The following is a 22,999-nucleotide window of genomic DNA, read 5'->3' as shown; positions in this document are numbered from 1 at the left end:
TGTATTTACTACTGCTCTTTCATCATTTGTTATTTTTGTCTCTTTTTATTTTATTTGATTAAAACCGCATTGTTGGTTAAGGGCTTGTAAGTAAGCATTTCACTGTAAGGTCTACTACACCTGTTGTATTCAGCATTTCACTGTAAGGTCTACTACACCTGTTGTATTCGGCATTTCACTGTAAGGTCTACTACACCTGTTGTATTCAGCATTTCACTGTAAGGTCTACTACACCTGTTGTATTCAGCATTTCACTGTAAGGTCTACTACACCTGTTGTATTCGGCATTTCACTGTAAGGTCTACTACACCTGTTGTATTCAGCATTTCACTGTAAGGTCTACTACACCTGTTGTATTCAGCATTTCACTGTAAGGTCTACTACACCTGTTGTATTCGGCATTTCACTGTAAGGTCTACTACACCTGTTGTATTCAGCATTTCACTGTAAGGTCTACTACACCTGTTGTATTCAGCATTTCACTGGAATGTCTACTACACCTGTTGTATTCAGCATTTCACTGGAAGGTCTACTACACCTGTTGTATTCAGCATTTCACTGTAAGGTCTACTACACCTGTTGTATTCAGCATTTCACTGGAATGTCTACTACACATGTTGTATTCAGCATTTCACTGTAAGGTCTACTACACCTGTTGTATTCAGCATTTCACTGTAAGGGCTACTACACCTGTTGTATTCAGCATTTCACTGGAATGTCTACTACACATGTTGTATTCAGCATTTCACTGTAAGGTCTACTACACCTGTTGTATTCAGCATTTCACTGTAAGGTCTACTACACCTGTTGTATTCAGCATTTCACTGTAAGGTCTACTACACCTGTTGTATTCAGCATTTCACTGTAAGGTCTACTACACCTGTTGTATTCAGCATTTCATTTTAAGGTCTACTACACCTGTTGTATTCAGCATTTCATTTTAAGGTCTACTACACCTGTTGTATTCAGCATTTCACTGTAAGTTCTACTACACCTGTTGTATTCAGCATTTCACTGTAAGTTCTACTACACCTGTTGTATTCAGCATTTCACTGTAAGGTCTACCTACACCTGTTGTATTCAGCATTTCACTGTAAGTTCTACTACACCTGTTGTATTCGGCATTTCACTGTTATGTCTACTACACCTGTTGTATTCAGCATTTCACTGTAAGTTCTACTACACCTGTTGTATTCGGCATTTCACTGTTATGTCTACTACACCTGTTGTATTCAGCATTTCACTGTAAGGTCTACTACACCTGTTGTATTCAACATTTCATTTTAAGGTCTACTACACCTGTTGTATTCGGCATTTCACTGTTATGTCTACTACACCTGTTGTATTCAGCATTTCACTGTAAGGTCTACTACACCTGTTGTATTCAGCATTTCACTGTAAGGTCTACTACACCTGTTGTATTCAGCATTTCACTGTAAGGTCTAACAACACTGGTTGTATTCAGCATTTCACTGTAAGGTCTACTACACCTGTTGTATTCAGCATTTCACTGTAAGGTCTACTACACCTGTTGTATTCGGCATTTCACTGGAAGGTCTACTACACCTGTTGTATTCAGCATTTCACTGTAAGGTCTACTACACCTGTTGTATTCAGCATTTCACTGTAAGGTCTACTACACCTGTTGTATTCAGCATTTCACTGTAAGGTCTACTACACCTGTTGTATTCAGCATTTCACTTTAAGGTCTACTACACCTGTTGTATTCGGCATTTCACTGTTATGTCTACTACACCTGTTGTATTCAGCATTTCACTGTAAGGTCTACTACACCTGTTGTATTCAGCATTTCACTGGAATGTCTACTACACCTGTTGTATTCAGCATTTCACTGGAAGGTCTACTACACCTGTTGTATTCAGCATTTCACTGTAAGGGCTACTACACCTGTTGTATTCAGCATTTCACTGGAATGTCTACTACACATGTTGTATTCAGCATTTCACTGTAAGGTCTACTACACCTGTTGTATTCAGCATTTCACTGTAAGGGCTACTACACCTGTTGTATTCAGCATTTCACTGTAAGTTCTACTACACCTGTTGTATTCAGCATTTCACTGTAAGGTCTACTACACCTGTTGTATTCAGCATTTCATTTTAAGGTCTACTACACCTGTTGTATTCAGCATTTCATTTTAAGGTCTACTACACCTGTTGTATTCGGCATTTCACTGGAAGGTCTACTACACCTGTTGTATTCAGCATTTCACTGTAAGGTCTACTACACCTGTTGTATTCAGCATTTCACTGTAAGGTCTACTACACCTGTTGTATTCAGCATTTCACTGGAAGGTCTACTACACCTGTTGTATTCAGCATTTCACTGTAAGTTCTACACACCTGTTGTATTCGGCATTTCACTGTTATGTCTACTACACCTGTTGTATTCAGCATTTCACTGTAAGGTTTACTACACCTGTTGTATTCAACATTTCATTTTAAGGTCTACTACACCTGTTGTATTCGGCATTTCACTGTTATGTCTACTACACCTGTTGTATTCAGCATTTCACTGTAAGGTCTACTACACCTGTTGTATTCAGCATTTCACTGTAAGGTCTACTACACCTGTTGTATTCGGCATTTCACTGTAAGGTCTACTACACCTGTTGTATTCAGCATTTCACTGTAAGGTCTACTACACCTGTTGTATTCAGCATTTCACTGTAAGGTCTACTACACCTGTTGTATTCGGCATTTCACTGGAAGGTCTACTACACCTGTTGTATTCAGCATTTCACTGTAAGGTCTACTACACCTGTTGTATTCAGCATTTCACTGTAAGGTCTACTACACCTGTTGTATTCAGCATTTCACTGGAAGGTCTACTACACCTGTTGTATTCAGCATTTCACTGGAAGGTCTACTACACCTGTTGTATTCAGCATTTCACTGGAAGGTCTACTACACCTGTTGTATTCAGCATTTCACTGGAAGGTCTACTACACCTGTTGTATTCAGCATTTCACTGGAATGTCTACTACACCTGTTGTATTCAGCATTTCACTGGAAGGTCTACTACACCTGTTGTATTCAGCATTTCACTGTAAGGGCTACTACACCTGTTGTATTCAGCATTTCACTGGAATGTCTACTACACATGTTGTATTCAGCATTTCACTGGAAGGTCTACTACACCTGTTGTATTCAGCATTTCACTGTAAGGTCTACTACACCTGTTGTATTCAGCATTTCACTGTAAGTTCTACTACACCTGTTGTATTCAGCATTTCACTGTAAGGTCTACTACACCTGTTGTATTCAGCATTTCATTTTAAGGTCTACTACACCTGTTGTATTCAGCATTTCATTTTAAGGTCTACTACACCTGTTGTATTCAGCATTTCACTGTAAGTTCTACTACACCTGTTGTATTCAGCATTTCACTGTAAGTTCTACTACACCTGTTGTATTCAGCATTTCACTGTAAGTTCTACTACACCTGTTGTATTCGGCATTTCACTGTTATGTCTACTACACCTGTTGTATTCAGCATTTCACTGTAAGTTCTACTACACCTGTTGTATTCGGCATTTCACTGTTATGTCTACTACACCTGTTGTATTCAGCATTTCACTGTAAGGTCTACTACACCTGTTGTATTCAGCATTTCACTGTAAGGTCTACCTACATCTGTTGTATTCAGCATTTCATTTTAAGGTCTACTACACCTGTTGTATTCAGCATTTCATTTTAAGGTCTACTACACCTGTTGTATTCAGCATTTCACTGTAAGGTCTACTACACCTGTTGTATTCAGCATTTCACTGTAAGGTCTACTACACCTGTTGTATTCAGCATTTCACTGTAAGGTCTACTACACCTGTTGTTTTCAGCATTTCATTTTAAGGTCTACTACACCTGTTGTATTCAGCATTTCACTGTGAGGTCTACTACACCTGTTGTATTCAGCATTTCACTGTGAGGTCTACCTACACCTGTTGTATATGTGTACAATAACAATAGAATATGTAATTTACCAGACACTTTTCCCCTAAGTGACTTACAGTCAGGCATACATTTGACAAAAGGGAGGTCCTGGGAATCAACACCATGCTCTTCCACTTGGCTTACAGAGGACCACAACTTTAAAACTCAATCCAAATGACATGGTTCAAATTGGTGTTGATTTCAGGTCAAATTCACGTCAGTCGACAACTCAATCACATGTCTATCAGAACTAGACGTTGATGTAATGTCCCAGTGGGAAGTCTTTCAGGAAGTAAACTCAGAAACAAAACAAAAAGGAAACGTCCCTTTTTCAGAACCTTGTCTTTCAAAGATAATTCGTAAAAATCCAAATAACTTCACAGATCTTCATTGTAAAGGGTTTAAACACTGTTTCCCTGCTTGTTCAATGAACCATAAACAATTGATGAACATGCACCTGTGGAACGGTTGTTAAGACACTAACAGCTTACAGACGGTAGGCAATTAAGGTCACAGTTAAGAAAACTTAGGACACTAAAGAGGCCTTTCTACAGACTTTGAAAAACACCAAAAGAAAGATGCCCAGGGTCCCTGCTCATCTGCGTGAACGTGCCTTAGGCATGCTGCAAGGAGGCATGAGGACTGCAGATGTGGCCAGGGAAATAAATTGCAATGTCCGTACAGTGAGATGCCTAAGACAGCGCTACAGGGAGACAGGACGGACAGCTGATCGTCCTCGGGGTGGCAGACCACGTGCAACAACACCTGCACAGGATCGGTACATCCGAACATCACACCTGCGGGACACGTGCAGGATGGCAACAACAACTGCCCGAGTTACAACAGGAACGCAAAATCCCTCCATCTGCGCTCAGACTGTCTACAATAGGCTGAGAGAGGTTGGACTGAGGGCTTGTAGGCCTGTTGTAAGGCAGGTCCTCACCAGAAATCACCGTCAACAGCATCGCCCATGGGCACAAACCCACCATTGCTGGACCAGACAGGACTGACAAAAAGTGCTCTTCACTGACGAGTCGTGGCTTTGTCTCACCAGGGGTGATGGTCAGATTTGCGTTTATCATCGAAGGAATGAGTGTTACACCGAGGCCTGTACTCTGGAGCGGGATCGATTTGGAGGTGGAGGGTCCGTCATGGTCTGAGGAGGTGGGTCACAGCATCATCGGACTGAGCGTGCTGTCATTGCAGGCAATCCCAACGCTGTGCGTTACAGGGAAGACATCCTCCTCCCTCATGTGGTACTCTTCCTGCAGGCTCATCCTGACATGACCCTCCAGCATGACAACGCCACCAGCCATACTGCTCGTTCTGTGCGTGATTTCCTGCAAGACAGTATTGTCAGTGTTCTGCCATGGCCAGCGAAGAGTCTGGATCTCAATCTCATTGAGCACGTCTGGGACCTGTTGGATCGGAGGGTGAGGGCTCGGGACATTCCCACCAGAAATGTCCGGGAACTTGCAGGTGCCTTGGTGGAATAGTGGGGTAACATCTCACAGCAAGAACTGGCAAATCTGGTGCAGTCCATGAGGAGGAGATGCATTGCAGTACTTAATGCAGCTGGTGGCCACACCAGATACTGACTGTTACTTTTGATTTTGACCCCCCCCCCTTGTTCAGGGACACACTAATCCATTTCTGTTAGTCACATGTCTGTGGAACTTGTTCAGTTTATGTCTCAGTTGTTGAAACTTATGTTCATACAAATATTTACACATGTTAAGTTAGCTGAAAATAAACGCAGTTGACAGTGAGAGGGCGTTTCTTTTTTTGCTGAGTCACTACATTGTTATGTTCTTACAGCCAATAGTTTGTCTCCTATCTGCAGCCTCTGGTCTTTGTGTGCAGCCCCTCCCTCGATGACCTTGGTGACATAGATGCTGTTGTCTCCTGGAATGTGCTGGTTCCCTACTCCCCCCGCAATACTGAATCCTAGCCCTGAAGAGAGGGAGGGACAGAGGAGAGACAGAAAGAGTGAGAGACAGGGACAGAGATAAGAGAGAGAGGGAGAGAAGGGTAGAGACAGAGGGAGGGAGAGAGAGAAGGGTAGAGACAGAGGGAGGGAGGGAGAGAGGAAGGGTAGAGAGAGGGAGGGAGGGAGGGAGGGAGGGGTAGAGACAGAGGGAGGGAGAGAGAAGTACATTACAACACAATAAAACAGTATAAATACTATGTTAATTCAGAGCAGTGGTTCCCAAACCTTTTCACTCAGGCCCCCTTTCCATCATGTTGCAGGTTTAAAGATTATTTCCTGCAATTCTATACATTTTGCCATGGGGTGCAGATTTTATTTTTGTATTTTATGCTAATTTCCTTAAATTCTACACATTTTGCCATGAGGTGGAGAGAACATTTTGCAGTTTTAAAGCACATTTCCTGCTATTCTACACATTTTGCCATGAGGTGGAGAGAACATTTTGCAGTTTTAAAGCACATTTCCTGCTATTCTACACATTTTGCCATGAGGTGGAGAGAACATTTTGCAGTTTTAAAGCACATTTCCTGCTATTCTACACATTTGGTCATGAGGTGGAGAGAACATTTTTCAGTTTTAAAGCAAATTTCCTGCTATTCTACACATTTGGCCATGAGGTGGAGAGAACATTTTGCAGTTTTAAAGCACATTTCCTGCTATTCAACACATGAGGTGGAGAAACATTTTGCAGTTTTAAAGCACATTTATGCTATTCTACATTTTGCCATGAGGTGGAGAGAACATTTTGCAGTTTTAAAGCACATTTCCTGCTATTCTACACATTTTGCCAGGTGGAGAGAACATTTTGCAGTTTTAAAGCACATTTCCTGCTATTCTACACATTTTGCCATGAGGTGGAGAGAACATTTTGCAGTTTTAAAGCACATTTCCTGCTATTCTACACATTTGGCCATGAGGTGGAGAGAACATTTTGCAGTTTTAAAGCACATTTCCTGCTATTCTACACATTTGGCCATGAGGTGGAGAGAACATTTTGCAGTTTTAAAGCACATTTCCTGCTATTCTACACATTTTGCCATGAGGTGGAGAGAACATTTTGCAGTTTTAAAGCACATTTCCTGCTATTCTACACATTTTGCCATGAGGTGGAGAGAACATTTTGCAGTTTTAAAGCACATTTCCTGCTATTCTACACATTTTCCATGAGGTGGAGAGAACATTTTGCAGTTTTAAAGCACATTTCCTGCTATTCTACACATTTTGCCATGAGGTGGAGAGAACATTTTGCAGTTTTAAAGCACATTTCCTGCTATTCTACACATTTGCCATGAGGTGGAGAGAACATTTTGCAGTTTTAAAGCACATTTCCTGCTATTCTACACATTTTGCCATGAGGTGGAAAGAACATTTTGCAGTTTTAAAGCACATTTCCTGCTATTCTACACATTTTGCCATGAGGTGGAGAGAACATTTTGCAGTTTTAAAGCACATTTCCTGCTATTCTACACATTTTGCCATGAGGTGGAGAGAACATTTTGCAGTTTTAAAGCACATTTCCTGCTATTCTACACATTTTGCCATGAGGTGGAGAGAACATTTTGCAGTTTTAAAGCACATTTCCTGCTATTCTACACATTTTGCCATGAGGTGGAGAGAACATTTTGCAGTTTTAAAGCACATTTCCTGCTATTCTACACATTTTGCCATGAGGTGGAGAGAACATTTTGCAGTTTTAAAGCACATTTCCTGCTATTCTACACATTTGGTCATGTACTAGGTGTGTTCATGTGATAGCTGAGCAACTGAAACATTACAAATAACGGTTTCTGACACCCCACTGGGCAAAACCTGGCTGAATCGATGTTGTTTCCACATCGTTTCAACACCGAACGTGATGACGTTGAATCAACGTGGAAAACTGATTGGGATTTTGAAGGTATCAACGTCAGGGCATTTCCACCCAACTTTCAACCTAAATCCAATGACGTTTTTTTGGTTGATTTCCCGTTGAATTCACATCAGTTAGAATGAGGTCTGTGCCCAGTAAGGGGGGCTAGTTGATCTGGGGCACGGTTCCCATAGCGATGGAACTTAGGCTTCCGAGTCTAGCCTACAACGGGGCCCGAAAACGTCACACGCGTTTCCCCTAAACAACCACGCAGAGGGAACGGTCACGGAGTCGCTGAGGCGTGTGTCGACACCAACAGGACGGAAAGAGAAAGGGAGCGCTGCTCTCGGATCAGATTTCTCCATTCAAATCTTTCCCTTAAACATCATAGTTATTCCACAACACTGACGATAGATCAGCTCATAGAAAGAGATCCCCCCTATGGCTGCAAATACTGAAATCAGATTCTAAATGTTTACCCGATAATAATGCACTTTGTTAAGATGTGGAGTATCATTGCATCCATGTGAGGCTACACATATAATATAATAATATATATAAATATATTATAAATTATAAATATATACACACAGTATTAAATATACTGGAGGCAAAAATGACAAGACGGTAGTCAAATAAAACACAATGAACATTGAAATATATAGGCCTGTGTCGTCTACCACTGTAGGTAGGCTATTTATCTTATAATGCCTCTCCTTCCCAGGAAGAAAGCTGTTACACTGTAGGTAGGCTATTTATCTCATAATGCCTCTCCTTCCCAGGAAGAAAGCTGTTACACTGTAGGTAGGCTATTTATCTTATAATGGCTCTCTTTCCCAGGAAGAAAGCTGTTACACTGTAGGTAGGCTATTTATCTTATAATGCCTCTCTTTCCCAGGAAGAAAGCTGTTACACTGTAGGTAGGCTATTTATCTCATAATGCCTCTCCTTCCCAGGAAGAAAGCTGTTACACTGTAGGTAGGCTATTTATCTTATAATGGCTCTCTTTCCCAGGAAGAAAGCTGTTACACTGTAGGTAGGCTATTTATCTCATAATGCCTCTCCTTCCCAGGAAGAAAGCTGTTACACTGTAGGTAGGCTATTTATCTCATAATGCCTCTCCTTCCCAGGAAGAAAGCTGTTACACTGTAGGTAGGCTATTTATCTCATAATGCCTCTCCTTCCCAGGAAGAAAGCCATTACACTGTAGGTAGGCTATTTATCTCATAATGCAGTCATCTCGGGTTTTCATTTGAAGCATATTTTTAATCCTTCGCTTGTTTTTGTAACAATTGCAAAGACATTTGCAACTTTGTAGTCAACGTCGTTGTGAAGCTATCGGCGGTCACAAGAGAGACAGATGCCTTGATTCTATGTTTAACAGAGGTCTTTCTGCGTACATCGTGACGTGGTGGTGGTGGTGGTGGTGGGGGGGGGGGGCGACATCTAACACTTCACTGTTCTGAGTGCTCTGATGGAGTCGGTAAACAAGAGCACCTTTAAGTGAATGACGTTTTTTTGGGGGGGTAAACAGCTCAGAGATTTAACGATGCTCCTACTAGAGCTTCTAACGATGAACTTCGCCTTAAGATGCTTTTGGGAAACCGGGGCCCTAGACACGTTATAAACAACTCTAAAGATCTGCATTGACTGCCATGACAAGAGGAGAACTGCTGATGCACCACTAACCCCATTTACAAATAGCACCTTGTGCAATTCCACTATTACGTCAGCACGCCCCAACAGTTTGGGAGACGCTATTTCAGACGGTTATCACTCGGAGGACGACGAACCACAGAGTGTAAATAACACATCAACTCAACACATTTAAATCATGATGAAATCGTATCACTAAAGTGTAGCTTTTAATCTCCACGGTGACAGACATTCCCTTTACCTTTGGGACCTTTGACTAGTTTGAGCTCCAGGATCTTCTCCGAGAGGGCTTTTCTCCTGCGGATGTAGAGCCTGACGATACAGCCGGCCTCCTTCAGGGCCTCCACAGCCTTACTGTGGGTCACATCCCTCACGTCGGCCTCGTTCACTCTCAGGATGCAGTCATTCACTCTGCAGGAAGAGTCAAAAACATCCGTTATTCACTCTGCAGCCAGGAGAATAATTACTACATTTACACACACTGTATATAGATTTTTCTATTGCGTTATTGAATGTACGTTTGTTTATTCCATGTGTAACTCTTGAGTTGTTTTTGTGGCACTGCTTTGCTTTATCTTGGCCAGGTCGCAATTGTAAATGAGAACATGTTTTCAACTGGCCTACCTGGTTAAATAAAGGTGTTCTCAACTAGCCTACCTGGTTAAATAAAGGTGTTCTCAACTAGCCTACCTGGTTAAATAAAAGTGTTCTCAACTAGCCTACCTGGTTAAATAAAGGTGTTCTCAACTAGCCTACCTGGTTAAATAAAGGTGTTCTCAACTAGCCTACCTGGTTAAATAAAGGTGTTCTCAACTAGCCTACCTGGTTAAATAAAGGTGTTCTCAACTAGCCTACCTGGTTAAATAAAGGTGTTCTCAACTAGCCCACCTGGTTAAATAAAGGTGTTCTCAACTAGCCCACCTGGTTAAATAAAGGTGTTCTCAACTGGCCTACCTGGTTAAATAAAGGTGTTCTCAACTAGCCCACCTGGTTAAATAAAGGTGTTCTCAACTGGCCTACCTGGTTAAATAAAGGTGTTCTCAACTGGCCCACCTGGTTAAATAAATGTGTTCTCAACTGGCCTACCTGGTTAAATAAAGGTGTTCTCAACTGGCCTACCTGGTTAAATAAAGGTGTTCTCAACTGGCCTACCTGGTTAAATAAAGGTGTTCTCAACTGGCCTACCTGGTTAAATAAAGGTGTTCTCAACTAGCCTACCTGGTTAAATAAAGGTGTTCTCAACTGGCCTACCTGGTTAAATAAAGGTGTTCTCAACTGGCCTACCTGATTAAATAAAGGTGTTCTCAACTGGCCTACCTGGTTAAATAAAGGTGTTCTCAACTGGCCTACCTGGTTAAATAAAGGTGTTCTCAACTAGCCTACCTGGTTAAATAAAGGTGTTCTCAACTAGCCTACCTGGTTAAATAAAGGTGTTCTCAACTGGCCTACCTGGTTAAATAAAGGTGTTCTCAACTGGCCTACCTGGTTAAATAAAGGTGTTCTCAAATGGCCTACCTGGTTAAATAAAGGTGTTCTCAACTAGCCTACCTGGTTAAATAAAGGTGTTCTCAACTGGCCTACCTGGTTAAATAAAGGTGTTCTCAACTGGCCTACCTGGTTAAATAAAGGTGTTCTCAACTGGCCTACCTGGTTAAATAAAGGTGTTCTCAACTGGCCTACCTGGTTAAATAAAGGTGTTCTCAACTGGCCTACCTGGTTAAATAAAGGTGTTCTCAAATGGCCTACCTGGTTAAATAAAGGTGTTCTCAACTGGCCTACCTGGTTAAATAAAGGTGTTCTCAACTAGCCTACCTGGTTAAATAAAGGTGTTCTCAACTAGCCTACCTGGTTAAATAAAGGTGTTCTCAACTAGCCTACCTGGTTAAATAAAGGTGTTCTCAACTAGCCTACCTGGTTAAATAAAGGTGTTCTCAACTAGCCTACCTGGTTAAATAAAGGTGTTCTCAACTAGCCTACCTGGTTAAATAAAGGTGTTCTCAACTAGCCTACCTGGTTAAATAAAGGTGTTCTCAACTAGCCTACCTGGTTAAATAAAGGTGTTCTCAACTAGCCCACCTGGTTAAATAAAGGTGTTCTCAACTGGCCTACCTGGTTAAATAAAGGTGTTCTCAACTGGCCCACCTGGTTAAATAAAGGTGTTCTCAACTGGCCTACCTGGTTAAATAAAGGTGTTCTCAACTGGCCCACCTGGTTAAATAAAGGTGTTCTCAACTGGCCTACCTGGTTAAATAAAGGTGTTCTCAACTGGCCTACCTGGTTAAATAAAGGTGTTCTCAACTGGCCTACCTGGTTAAATAAAGGTGTTCTCAACTAGCCTACCTGGTTAAATAAAGGTGTTCTCAACTGGCCTACCTGGTTAAATAAAGGTGTTCTCAACTGGCCTACCTGGTTAAATAAAGGTGTTCTCAACTGGCCTACCTGGTTAAATAAAGGTGTTCTCAACTAGCTTACCTGGTTAAATAAAGGTGTTCTCAACTGGCCTACCTGGTTAAATAAAGGTGTTCTCAACTGGCCTACCTGGTTAAATAAAGGTGTTCTCAACTGGCCTACCTGGTTAAATAAAGGTGTTCTCAAATGGCCTACCTGGTTAAATAAAGGTGTTCTCAACTAGCCTACCTGGTTAAATAAAGGTGTTCTCAACTAGCCTACCTGGTTAAATAAAGGTGTTCTCAACTGGCCCACCTGGTTAAATAAAGGTGTTCTCAACTGGCCTACCTGGTTAAATAAAGGTGTTCTCAACTGGCCTACCTGGTTAAATAAAGGTGTTCTCAACTGGCCTACCTGGTTAAATAAAGGTGTTCTCAACTGGCCTATCTGGTTAAATAAAGGTGTTCTCAACTAGCCTACCTGGTTAAATAAAGGTGTTCTCAACTGGCCTACCTGGTTAAATAAAGGTGTTCTCAACTGGCCTACCTGGTTAAATAAAGGTGTTCTCAACTGGCCTACCTGGTTAAATAAAGGTGTTCTCAACTGGCCTACCTGGTTAAATAAAGGTGTTCTCAACTGGCCTATCTGGTTAAATAAAGGTGTTCTCAACTAGCCTACCTGGTTAAATAAAGGTGTTCTCAACTGGCCTACCTGGTTAAATAAAGGTGTTCTCAACTGGCCTACCTGGTTAAATAAAGGTGTTCTCAACTGGCCTACCTGGTTAAATAAAGGTGTTCTCAACTGGCCTACCTGGTTAAATAAAGGTGTTCTCAACTGGCCTACCTGGTTAAATAAAGGTGTTCTCAACTAGCCTACCTGGTTAAATAAAGGTGTTCTCAACTAGCCTACCTGGTTAAATAAAGGTGTTCTCAACTAGCCTACCTGGTTAAATAAAGGTGTTCTCAACTAGCCTACCTGGTTAAATAAAGGTGAAATAATAAAATTAAAATAAAATACATCCTTCATTCACACTTTAGCCAGGGGAATCAAATACATATGTCATTCACACTTTAGCCAGGGAAATCAAATACATCTGTCATCAGAGGCCCATTATCAGCAACCATCACTCCTGTCTTCCAACACCTGTTGTGTTAGCTTATCCAAGTTGATCATTTTTATTGGCAATTTCTCGCATGGAATAGCCTTCATTTCTCAGAACAAGAATAGACTGACGGGTTTCAGAAGAAAGTTCTTTGTTTCTTGCCATTTTGAGCCTGTAATCGAACCCACAAATGCTGATGCTCCAGATACTCAACTCGTCTAAAGAAGGCCAATTTTATTGCTTCTTTAATCAGAACAACAGTTTTCAGCCGTGCTAACATAATTGCAAAAGGGTTTTTCTAATGATCAATTAGCCTTTTAAAATGAAAACTTGAATTAGCTAACACAACGTGCCATTGGAACACAGGAGTGATGGTTGGTGATAATGGGCCTCTGTACACCTATGTAGATATTCCATTTAAAAATCTGCCGTTTCCAGCTACAATAGTCATTTACAACATTAACAATGTCTACACTGTATTTCTGATCTATTTGATGTTATTTTAATCGACAACATTTTCTACTTTTCTTTCAAAAACAAGGACATTTCTAAGTGACCCCAAACTTTTCAACAGTAGTGTATGTAAACAGACTGCTACAGGCTTTTCCATATATATTTAGAGGTTGGACATTAGCACGTTGGGTGCACTGATTGGTGTCACCACATTAGTCAGTATGTTACACCTGTGCTGGCTTGTCATCTCGTTAGTCAGAAGGTGTTTCACTTGTCTGGCCCAGGTGCTATTTACAGCACATATCGGGAAGTATTCAGACTCCTTGACTTTTGTTACATTACAGCCTTATTCTAAAATGGATTGAATAAATAAAAAAAACACTAAATCTACACACAATACCCCATAATGACATCACAATACCCCACAATGACATCACAATACCCCATAATGACATCACAATACCCCATAATGACATCACAATACCCCATAATGACGTCACAATACCCCACAATAACATCACAATACCCCATAATGACATCACAATACCCCACAATAACATCACAATACCCCATAATGACATCACAATACCCCATAATGACAAAGCGAAAACACATTTTTAGACATTGTTTTAATTTTGCTCCACATTTTGCTCCACTTTTTGGTTTGCTTCCTGTCTTTAAGTTTGGTGTGGGTTTTTAACTTTGTTTGCCTCTTCTTGGGCAAATTTACTGGGCGCTCACAGTGGGTGTCTGTTTGGTTCCAGTTGTTGTTGCTAGGCAACTTTCAGTGGACATGAGTGTCTTTCAGAACCCCTCCTAAACACCTGTTTAGTTTCGGCTGTGAGTTCCCCCTTCTGTTTGAGCGACACCTTTTGGTTTCTTGCTGGGGAACGTAACACAGACCATAAATGCCTCCATTTACAGTCAATGGTTTGGACACACCTACTCATTCAAGGATTTTTCTTTATTTGGACTATTTTCTACATTGTAGAATAATAGTGAAGACATCAAAACTATGAAATAACACATATGGAATAATGAAGTAAAAAAAAAAATATATATATATATTATATATTTGAAATTCTTCAAAGTAGCCACCCTTCGACTTAACAACAGCTTTGCACACTCTTGACATTCTCTCAACCAGCTTCACCTGTGGCTTCAGGCTATTCAGCGTGGGAGAGTGGCAACTGTGGGGACCAAGTAGGCTACACGTAGCTAGCTATGTGTGTAGAAAACATTACATAACAGGTAAGACATTTAACTTGTTTAGTATAGTCCGTTTGTAACCACAGTCACTACTAGCTGTATAGTCTGTCGTTGTTGGTCATGGCTAGATAAAATATGTACAAACTGAGTACACATTCGAGAAGTGCCCTCCGATTTTGGATTCATACTCCGACCCTCCTGTTCTCCATTTTGCGTGCTCGGAGCACGGTAGTACGCATCTTGAGAAACATCCAACATGGTTTTTTCCCTATCTGCAACGAACAGACACGCACGTAACGTTACGAGGCTGCTAGCATCGTCGTGAAAAGAGGCATGAGTGAAGCTAAGTAGTGAGAAAACTCTCTGGTGCAGGTAATGTAGAAAAGTCATGAAGAGGCATGAGTGAAGCTAAGTAGTGAGAACGCTCTGGTTTCAGGTAATGTAGAAAAGTCATGAAGAGGCATGAGTGAAGCTAAGTAGTGAGAACGCTCTGGTGCAGGTAATGTAGAAAAGTCATGAAGAGGCATGAGTGAAACTAAGTAGAGAAAACTCTCTGGTGCAGGTAATGTAGAAAAGTCATGAAGAGGCATGAGTGAAACTAAGTAGTGAGAACGCTCTGGTGCAGGTAATGTAGAAAAGTCATGAAGAGGCATGAGTGAAACTAAGTAGAACGCTCTGGTGCAGGTAATGTAGAAAAGTCATGAAGAGGCATGAGTGAAACTAAGTAGTGAGAACGCTCTGGTGCAGGTAATGTAGGAAAGTCATGAAGAGGCATGAGTGAAGCTAAGTAGTGAGAACGCTCTGGTGCAGGTAATGTAGAAAAGTCATGAAGAGGCATGAGTGAAACTAAGTAGTGAGAACGCTCTGGTGCAGGTAATGTAGAAAAGTCATGAAGAGGCATGAGTGAAGCTAATAGTGAGAACGCTCTGGTGCAGGTAATGTAGAAAAGTCATGAAGAGGCATGAGTGAAAGTAGTGACGCTCTGGTGCAGGTAATGTAGAAAAGTCATGAAGAGGCATGAGTGAAACTAAGTAGTGAGAACGCTCTGGTGCAGGTAATGTAGAAAAGTCATGAAGAGGCATGAGTGAAGCTAAGTAGTGAGAACGCTCTGGTGCAGGTAATGTAGAAAAGTCATGAAGAGGCATGAGTGAAACTAAGTAGAGAAAACTCTCTGGTGCAGGTAATGTAGAAAAGTCATGAAGAGGCATGAGTGAAGCTAAGTAGAGAAAACTCTCTGGTGCAGGTAATGTAGAAAAGTCATGAAGAGGCATGAGTGAAGCTAAGTAGAGAAAACTCTCTGGTGCAGGTAATGTAGAAAAGTCATGAAGAGGCATGAGTGAAACTAAGTAGTGAGAACGCTCTGGTGCAGGTAATGTAGAAAAGTCATGAAGAGGCATGAGTGAAGCTAAGTAGAGAAAACTCTCTGGTGCAGGTAATGTAGAAAAGTCATGAAGAGGCATGAGTGAAGCTAAGTAGTGAGAACGCTCTGGTGCAGGTAATGTAGAAAAGTCATGAAGAGGCATGAGTGAAGCTAAGTAGAGAAAACTCTCTGGTGCAGGTAATGTAGAAAAGTCATGAAGAGGCATGAGTGAAGCTGGTGCAGGTAATGTAGAAAAGTCATGAAGAGGCATGAGTGAAGCTAAGTCTGGCTCTGGTGCAGGTAATGTAGAAAAGTCATGAAGAGGCATGAGTGAAGCTAAGTAGTGAGAACGCTCTGGTGCAGGTAATGTAGAAAAGTCATGAAGAGGCATGAGTGAAGCTAAGTAGTGAGAACGCTCTGGTGCAGGTAATGTAGAAAAGTCATGAAGAGGCATGAGTGAAGCTAAGTAGTGAGAAAACGCTCTGGTTTCAGGTAATGTAGAAAAGTCATGAGGAGGCATGAGTGAAGCTAAGTAGTGAGAAAACGCTCTGGTTTCAGGTAATGTAGAAAAGTCATGAGGAGGCATGAGTGAAGCTAAGTAGTGAGAAAACTCTCTGGTGCAGGTAATGTAGAAAAGTCATGAAGAGGCATGAGTGAAACTAAGTAGTGAGAAAACGCTCTGGTTTCAGGTAATGTAGAAAAGTCATGAAGAGGCATGAGTGAAGCTAAGTAGTGAGAACGATCTGGTGCAGGTAATGTAGAAAAGTCATGAAGAGGCATGAGTGAAGCTAAGTAGAGAAAACTCTCTGGTGCAGGTAATGTAGAAAAGTCATGAAAAGTTAACTTTAGACATGTATTCATCTTAAACGTAGTTTTGTAATTGACAACAAAAAAAAGCAAACCAGAAAAATGTGTTTGACAAAAGGTTGTTTTTGCTGTGAGCAAATGGGGTAACCTTGGTAAACACCGGTTGTTGTCCCCCCCAGGGCCGCAACGTTCCATTGAATACCGACTGGGACTTTGGAATCATTCCTCTAAAACGGTCCGGCTAGCTAACAAACATAGAACGCAGATAAATTCACACTATCTTATAACAGCAGCACCAAACCACGGGTTGACCATCTCCCTGACTACCAAAATGGCTGACGTCTCTCCCATCGTAGGAAGGTCCAGTGTTGTCATTTCCTATGGTGACAGTACACACCTGAGGCGTTCGTCCTGAGCTGCAGCTCCCCCAGGGATAATCTTGGTGATGAAGATACTGGGGTCTTCGCCGATGTGGGGGTTATCTGTCCCCCCTGCAATACTGAAGCCCAACCCAGAGTTACCCTACAACGAGGGGCAGAAGATCGAAACGGGGTTTGGTTCAGATCAACCGTCATGTCATAGAAAGCCATATGTTCAACATACACTATGTGGTTGCATTACAATGTTATCATGATGTGCTCTACAGTACAGCATTACGTATACTGTTAATTAAAATATAACAATCATATATTCCATCATTTCTATTCATAATTTGATCCTGCTGTATAGCATTATGAGTACATCCCCACTTCAAATACTGACACATTCAGGCTGCATTATACTGAGTGTGTTATACTCTGTAGTTAGGACCAATTTCAATGTAAATGTCTGAGTATGGCTGGGGGGGGGTATATGTGTAATGGGAGCTATGTATGGTTGGAGGGGGGTAGTGGCAGTGTAATGTAGTGACTATTATAGGGCAGTAGTATAGGACCCGACTATATAGCCTTAACTAAGGCTCAGTGTGTGCTTGGGGGCAGTGTGCGTGTCTCTGACAGAATAGTGCATTGTGTCTTAATGTAGAGTGAGTGATGCAAACGCACATAGTCGCTGAATCAGGTCAGGAAGAGAGAAGAGGAGAGGGAAGAGGAGAGGAGAGGAGAGGAGAGAGAAGAGGAGAGGAGAGGGAAGAGGAGAGGAGAGGGAAGAGGAGAGGGAAGAGAGAGAGGGAGAGGGAAGAGGAGAGGGAAGGGGAGAGGGAGGGGGAGAGGGAAGAGAGAGGGAAGAGGAGAGGGGAGAAGAGGGAAGAGAGGGAAGAGAAGACTGAAGAGGAGAGGGAAGAGAGAGGGAAGAGAGAGGGAAGAGAGAGAGAGAGGGAAGAGAGAAGAGAGAGAAGGGAAGAGGAGAGGGAAGAGGAGAGGGAAGAGAGAGGAAGAGAGGGAAGAGGAGGGAAGAGAGGGAAGAGAGAGGGAAGAGAGAGGGAAGAGAGAGGGAAGAGAGAGGGAAGAGAGAGGGAAGAGAGAGGGAAGAGAGAAGAGGAAGAGAGAAGAGAGGGAAGAGAGAGAGAGGGAAGAGAGAAGAGGGAAGAGAGAGGGAAGAGGGAAGAGAGAGAGGGAGAGAGAGGGAAGAGAGAGGGAAGAGGAGAGGGAAGAGAGAGGGAAGAGGAGAGGGAAGAGAGAGGGAAGAAGGAGAGGGAAGACATTTACATTTACATTTAAGTCATTTAGCAGACGCTCTTATCCAGAGCGACTTACAAATTGGTGCATTCACCGAAGAGAGAGGGAAGAGAAGAGGGAAGAGGAGAGGGAAGAGAGGGGGAAGAGAGAGGGAAGAGGAGAGGGAAGAGAGGGGGAAGAGAGAGGGAAGAGAGAGGGAAGAGAGAGGGAAGAGAGAAGGAAGAGAGAAGGAAGAGAGAGGGAAGAGAGAGGGAAGAGAGAGGGAAGAGAGAGGGAAGAGGAGAGGGAAGAGAGAGGGAAGAGAGAGGGAAGAGAGAGGGAAGAGAGAGGGAAGAGAGAGGGAAGAGGAGAGGGAAGAGAGAGGGAAGAGAGAGGGAAGAGGAGAGGGAAGAGGAGAGGGAAGAGGAGAGGGAAGAGAGAGGGAAGAGAGAGGGAAGAGGAGAGGGAAGAGGAGAGGGAAGAGAGAAGGAAGAGAGAGGGAAGAGAGAAGAGGAGAGGGAAGAGAGAAGAGGAGAGGGAAGAGAGAAGAGGAGAGGGAAGAGAGAGGGAAGAGAGAGGGAAGAGAGAAGAGGGAAGAGGGAAGAGAGAGGGATTACATCATATAATAAGACAGAGCCCTGCACCACTATGTAAAGTTTTTTTTTTAAACATTATCAACTGAAAATAATTATAGCTAGGTAAAAATAGAAATGAAATATCTTGCATGGTTTTTAACCTTTTTAAAAGGTTCAAATGTTAACCTTTAGATACAAATTGAAACCTTCAATTTATTTAAAAACCTAAGTGTAAAGGCACCTATTTAGTGGAAAGGAGAGCCATGGATGATGGGTTTAAAAGGAGACGTGATGTTCCCTCTTACTTACCCGTTCCAGTGTGATCTCATCATATTCATAATCAGCTTCAGATCCATTCGCCTGAAAGACAAGACATCAGCCAATCATCATCGGGGAGGAATCACACAGAGAGCCGTTTACATCGGCCCAGGAGAGGGTGATTCATACAGAGAGCCGTCTACATCAGCCCAGGAGAGGGTGATTCATACAGAGAGCCGTCTACATCGGCCCAGGAGAGGGTGATTCACACAGAGAGCCGTCTACATCGGCCCAGGAGAGGGTGATTCACACAGAGAGCCGTCTACATCGGCCCAGGAGAGGGTGAGTCACACAGAGAGCCGTCTACATCGGCCCAGGAGAGGGTGATTCACACAGAGAGCAGTCTACATCGGCCCAGGAGAGGGTGAGTCACACAGAGAGCCGTCTACATCGGCCCAGGAGAGGGTGAGTCACACAGAGAGCCGTCTACATCGGCCCAGGAGAGGGTGAATCACACAGAGAGCCGTCTACATCGGCCCAGGAGAGGGTGATTCATACAGAGAGCCGTCTACATCGGCCCAGGAGAGGGTGATTCATACAGAGAGCCGTCTACATCGGCCCAGGAGAGGAGGAATCACACAGAGAGCCGTCTACATCGGCCCAGGAGAGGGTGATTCACACAGAGAGCCGTCTACATCGGCCCAGGAGAGGAGGAATCACACAGAGAGCCGTCTACATCGGCCCAGGAGAGGGTGATTCACACAGAGAGCCGTCTACATCGGCCCAGGAGAGGGTGATTCATACAGAGAGCCGTCTACATCGGCCCAGGAGAGGGTGATTCACACAGAGAGCCGTCTACATCGGCCCAGGAGAGGGTGATTCACACAGAGAGCCGTCTACATCGGCCCAGGAGAGGGTGATTCACACAGAGAGCCGTCTAATTTGGCCCAGGAGAGGGTGATTCACACAGAGAGCCGTCTACATCGGCCCAGGAGAGGGTGATTCACACAGAGAGCCGTCTACATCGGCCCAGGAGAGGGTGATTCACACAGAGAGCCGTCTACATCGGCCCAGGAGAGGGTGATTCACACAGAGAGCCGTCTACATCGGCCCAGGAGAGGGTGAGTCACACAGAGAGCCGTCTACATCGGCCCAGGAGAGGGTGAATCACACAGAGAGCCGTCTACATCGGCCCAGGAGAGGGTGATTCACACAGAGAGCCGTCTACATCGGCCCAGGAGAGGGTGATTCACACAGAGAGCCGTCTACATCGGCCCAGGAGAGGGTGATTCACACAGAGAGCCGTCTACATCGGCCCAGGAGAGGGTGAGTCACACAGAGAGCCGTTTACATCGGCCCAGGAGAGGGTGAGTCACACAGAGAGCCGTCTACATCGGCCCAGGAGAGGGTGATTCATACAGAGAGCCGTCTACATCGGCCCAGGAGAGGATGATTCACACAGAGAGCCGTCTACATCGGCCCAGGAGAGGGTGATTCACACAGAGAGCCGTCTACATCGGCCCAGGAGAGGGTGATTCATACAGAGAGCCGTCTACATCGGCCCAGGAGAGGGTGATTCACACAGAGAGCCGTCTACATCGGCCCAGCAGAGGGTGAGTCACACAGAGAGCTGTTTACATCGGCCCAGGAGAGGGTGAGTCACACAGAGAGCCGTCTACATCGGCCCAGGAGAGGAGGAATCACACAGAGAGCCGTTTACATCGCCCAGGAGAGGGTGATTCACACAGAGAGCCGTCTACATCGGCCCAGGAGAGGGTGAGTCACACAGAGAGCCGTCTACATCGGCCCAGGAGAGGGTGATTCACACAGAGAGCCGTCTACATCGGCCCAGGAGAGGGTGAGTCACACAGAGAGCCGTCTACATCGACCCAGGAGAGGGTGATTCACACAGAGAGCCGTCTACATCGGCCCAGGAGAGGGTGAGTCACACAGAGAGCCGTTTACATCGGCCCAGGAGAGGGTGATTCACACAGAGAGCCGTCTACATCGGCCCAGGAGAGGGTGATTCACACAGAGAGCCGTTTACATCGGCCCAGGAGAGGGTGATTCACACAGAGAGCCGTCTACATCGGCCCAGGAGAGGGTGATTCACACAGAGAGCCGTCTACATCGGCCCAGGAGAGGGTGATTCACACAGAGAGCCGTCTACATCGGCCCAGGAGAGGGTGATTCACACAGAGAGCCGTCTACATCGGCCCAGGAGAGGGTGATTCATACAGAGAGCCGTCTACATCGGCCCAGGAGAGGGTGATTCACACAGAGAGCCGTCTACATCGGCCCAGGAGAGGGTGATTCACACAGAGAGCCGTCTACATCGGCCCAGGAGAGGGTGATTCACACAGAGAGCCGTCTACATCGGCCCAGGAGAGGGTGATTCATACAGAGAGCCGTCTACATCGGCCCAGGAGAGGGTGATTCACACAGAGAGCCGTCTACATCGGCCCAGGAGAGGAGGAATCACACAGAGAGCAGTCTACATCGGCCCAGGAGAGGGTGAGTCACACAGAGAGCCGTTTACATCGACCCAGGAGAGGGTGAATCACACAGAGAGCCGTCTACATCGGCCCAGGAGAGGGTGATTCACACAGAGAGCCGTCTAATTTGGCCCAGGAGAGGGTGATTCACACAGAGAGCCGTCTACATCGGCCCAGGAGAGGGTGATTCACACAGAGAGCCGTCTACATCGGCCCAGGAGAGGGTGATTCACACAGAGAGCCGTCTACATCGGCCCAGGAGAGGGTGATTCACACAGAGAGCCGTCTACATTTGGCCCAGGAGAGGGTGATTCACACAGAGAGCCGTCTACATCGGCCCAGGAGAGGGTGATTCACACAGAGAGCCGTCTACATCGGCCCAGGAGAGGGTGATTCACACAGAGAGCCGTCTACATCGGCCCAGGAGAGGGTGATTCACACAGAGAGCCGTCTACATCGGCCCAGGAGAGGGTGAGTCACACAGAGAGCCGTCTACATCGGCCCAGGAGAGGTGAATCACACAGAGAGCCGTCTACATCGGCCCAGGAGAGGGTGATTCACACAGAGAGCCGTCTACATCGGCCCAGGAGAGGGTGATTCACACAGAGAGCCGTCTACATCGGCCCAGGAGAGGGTGATTCACACAGAGAGCCGTCTACATCGGCCCAGGAGAGGGTGATTCACACAGAGAGCCGTTTACATCGGCCCAGGAGAGGGTGATTCATACAGAGAGCCGTCTACATCGGCCCAGGAGAGGGTGATTCATACAGAGAGCCGTCTACATCGGCCCAGGAGAGGGTGATTCACACAGAGAGCCGTCTACATCGGCCCAGGAGAGGGTGATTCACACAGAGAGCCGTCTACATCGGCCCAGGAGAGGGTGATTCATACAGAGAGCCGTCTACATCGGCCCAGGAGAGGGTGATTCACACAGAGAGCCGTCTACATCGGCCCAGGAGAGGGTGAGTCACACAGAGAGCCGTCTACATCGGCCCAGGAGAGGGTGAGTCACACAGAGAGCCGTCTACATCGGCCCAGGAGAGGAGGAATCACACAGAGAGCCGTCTACATCGGCCCAGGAGAGGGTGATTCACACAGAGAGCCGTCTACATCGGCCCAGGAGAGGGTGAGTCACACAGAGAGCCGTCTACATCGGCCCAGGAGAGGGTGATTCACACAGAGAGCCGTCTACATCGGCCCAGGAGAGGGTGAGTCACACAGAGAGCCGTCTACATCGGCCCAGGAGAGGGTGATTCACACAGAGAGCCGTCTACATCGGCCCAGGAGAGGGTGAGTCACACAGAGAGCC

General features: G+C 44.6%; 1 protein-coding gene across 14 annotated transcripts in view; it reads right to left on the bottom strand.

Annotated features, from left to right (window-relative positions):
- Positions 1 to 22,999, bottom strand: part of LOC118396031 (disks large homolog 1-like) — a 356,822-nt gene that overhangs the window by 96,523 nt on the left and 237,300 nt on the right. For all 14 annotated transcript variants that reach the window (XR_008065634.1, XR_008065635.1, XR_008065654.1 and 11 more), the window contains 4 exons: positions 19,247 to 19,297; positions 17,165 to 17,289; positions 9,690 to 9,859; positions 5,770 to 5,906 (listed from right to left, as the gene is read on the bottom strand). Coding sequence is in view for 2 of the 14 variants with exons in the window: in XM_052464722.1 (XP_052320682.1) it covers positions 5,770 to 5,906; positions 9,690 to 9,859; positions 17,165 to 17,289; positions 19,247 to 19,297 (483 nt within the window). In the remaining 12 variants the exon portion in view is untranslated. The remainder of the gene's footprint in view (positions 1 to 5,769; positions 5,907 to 9,689; positions 9,860 to 17,164; positions 17,290 to 19,246; positions 19,298 to 22,999) is intronic.

Source organism: Oncorhynchus keta, chromosome 1 (assembly GCF_023373465.1).
Source record: "Oncorhynchus keta strain PuntledgeMale-10-30-2019 chromosome 1, Oket_V2, whole genome shotgun sequence".
In the NCBI taxonomy this organism is placed as follows: Eukaryota; Metazoa; Chordata; class Actinopteri; order Salmoniformes; family Salmonidae; genus Oncorhynchus; species Oncorhynchus keta.
The sequence above is the reverse complement of the archived record's forward strand: the minus strand, read 5'-3'. Positions and strand labels throughout refer to the sequence as shown.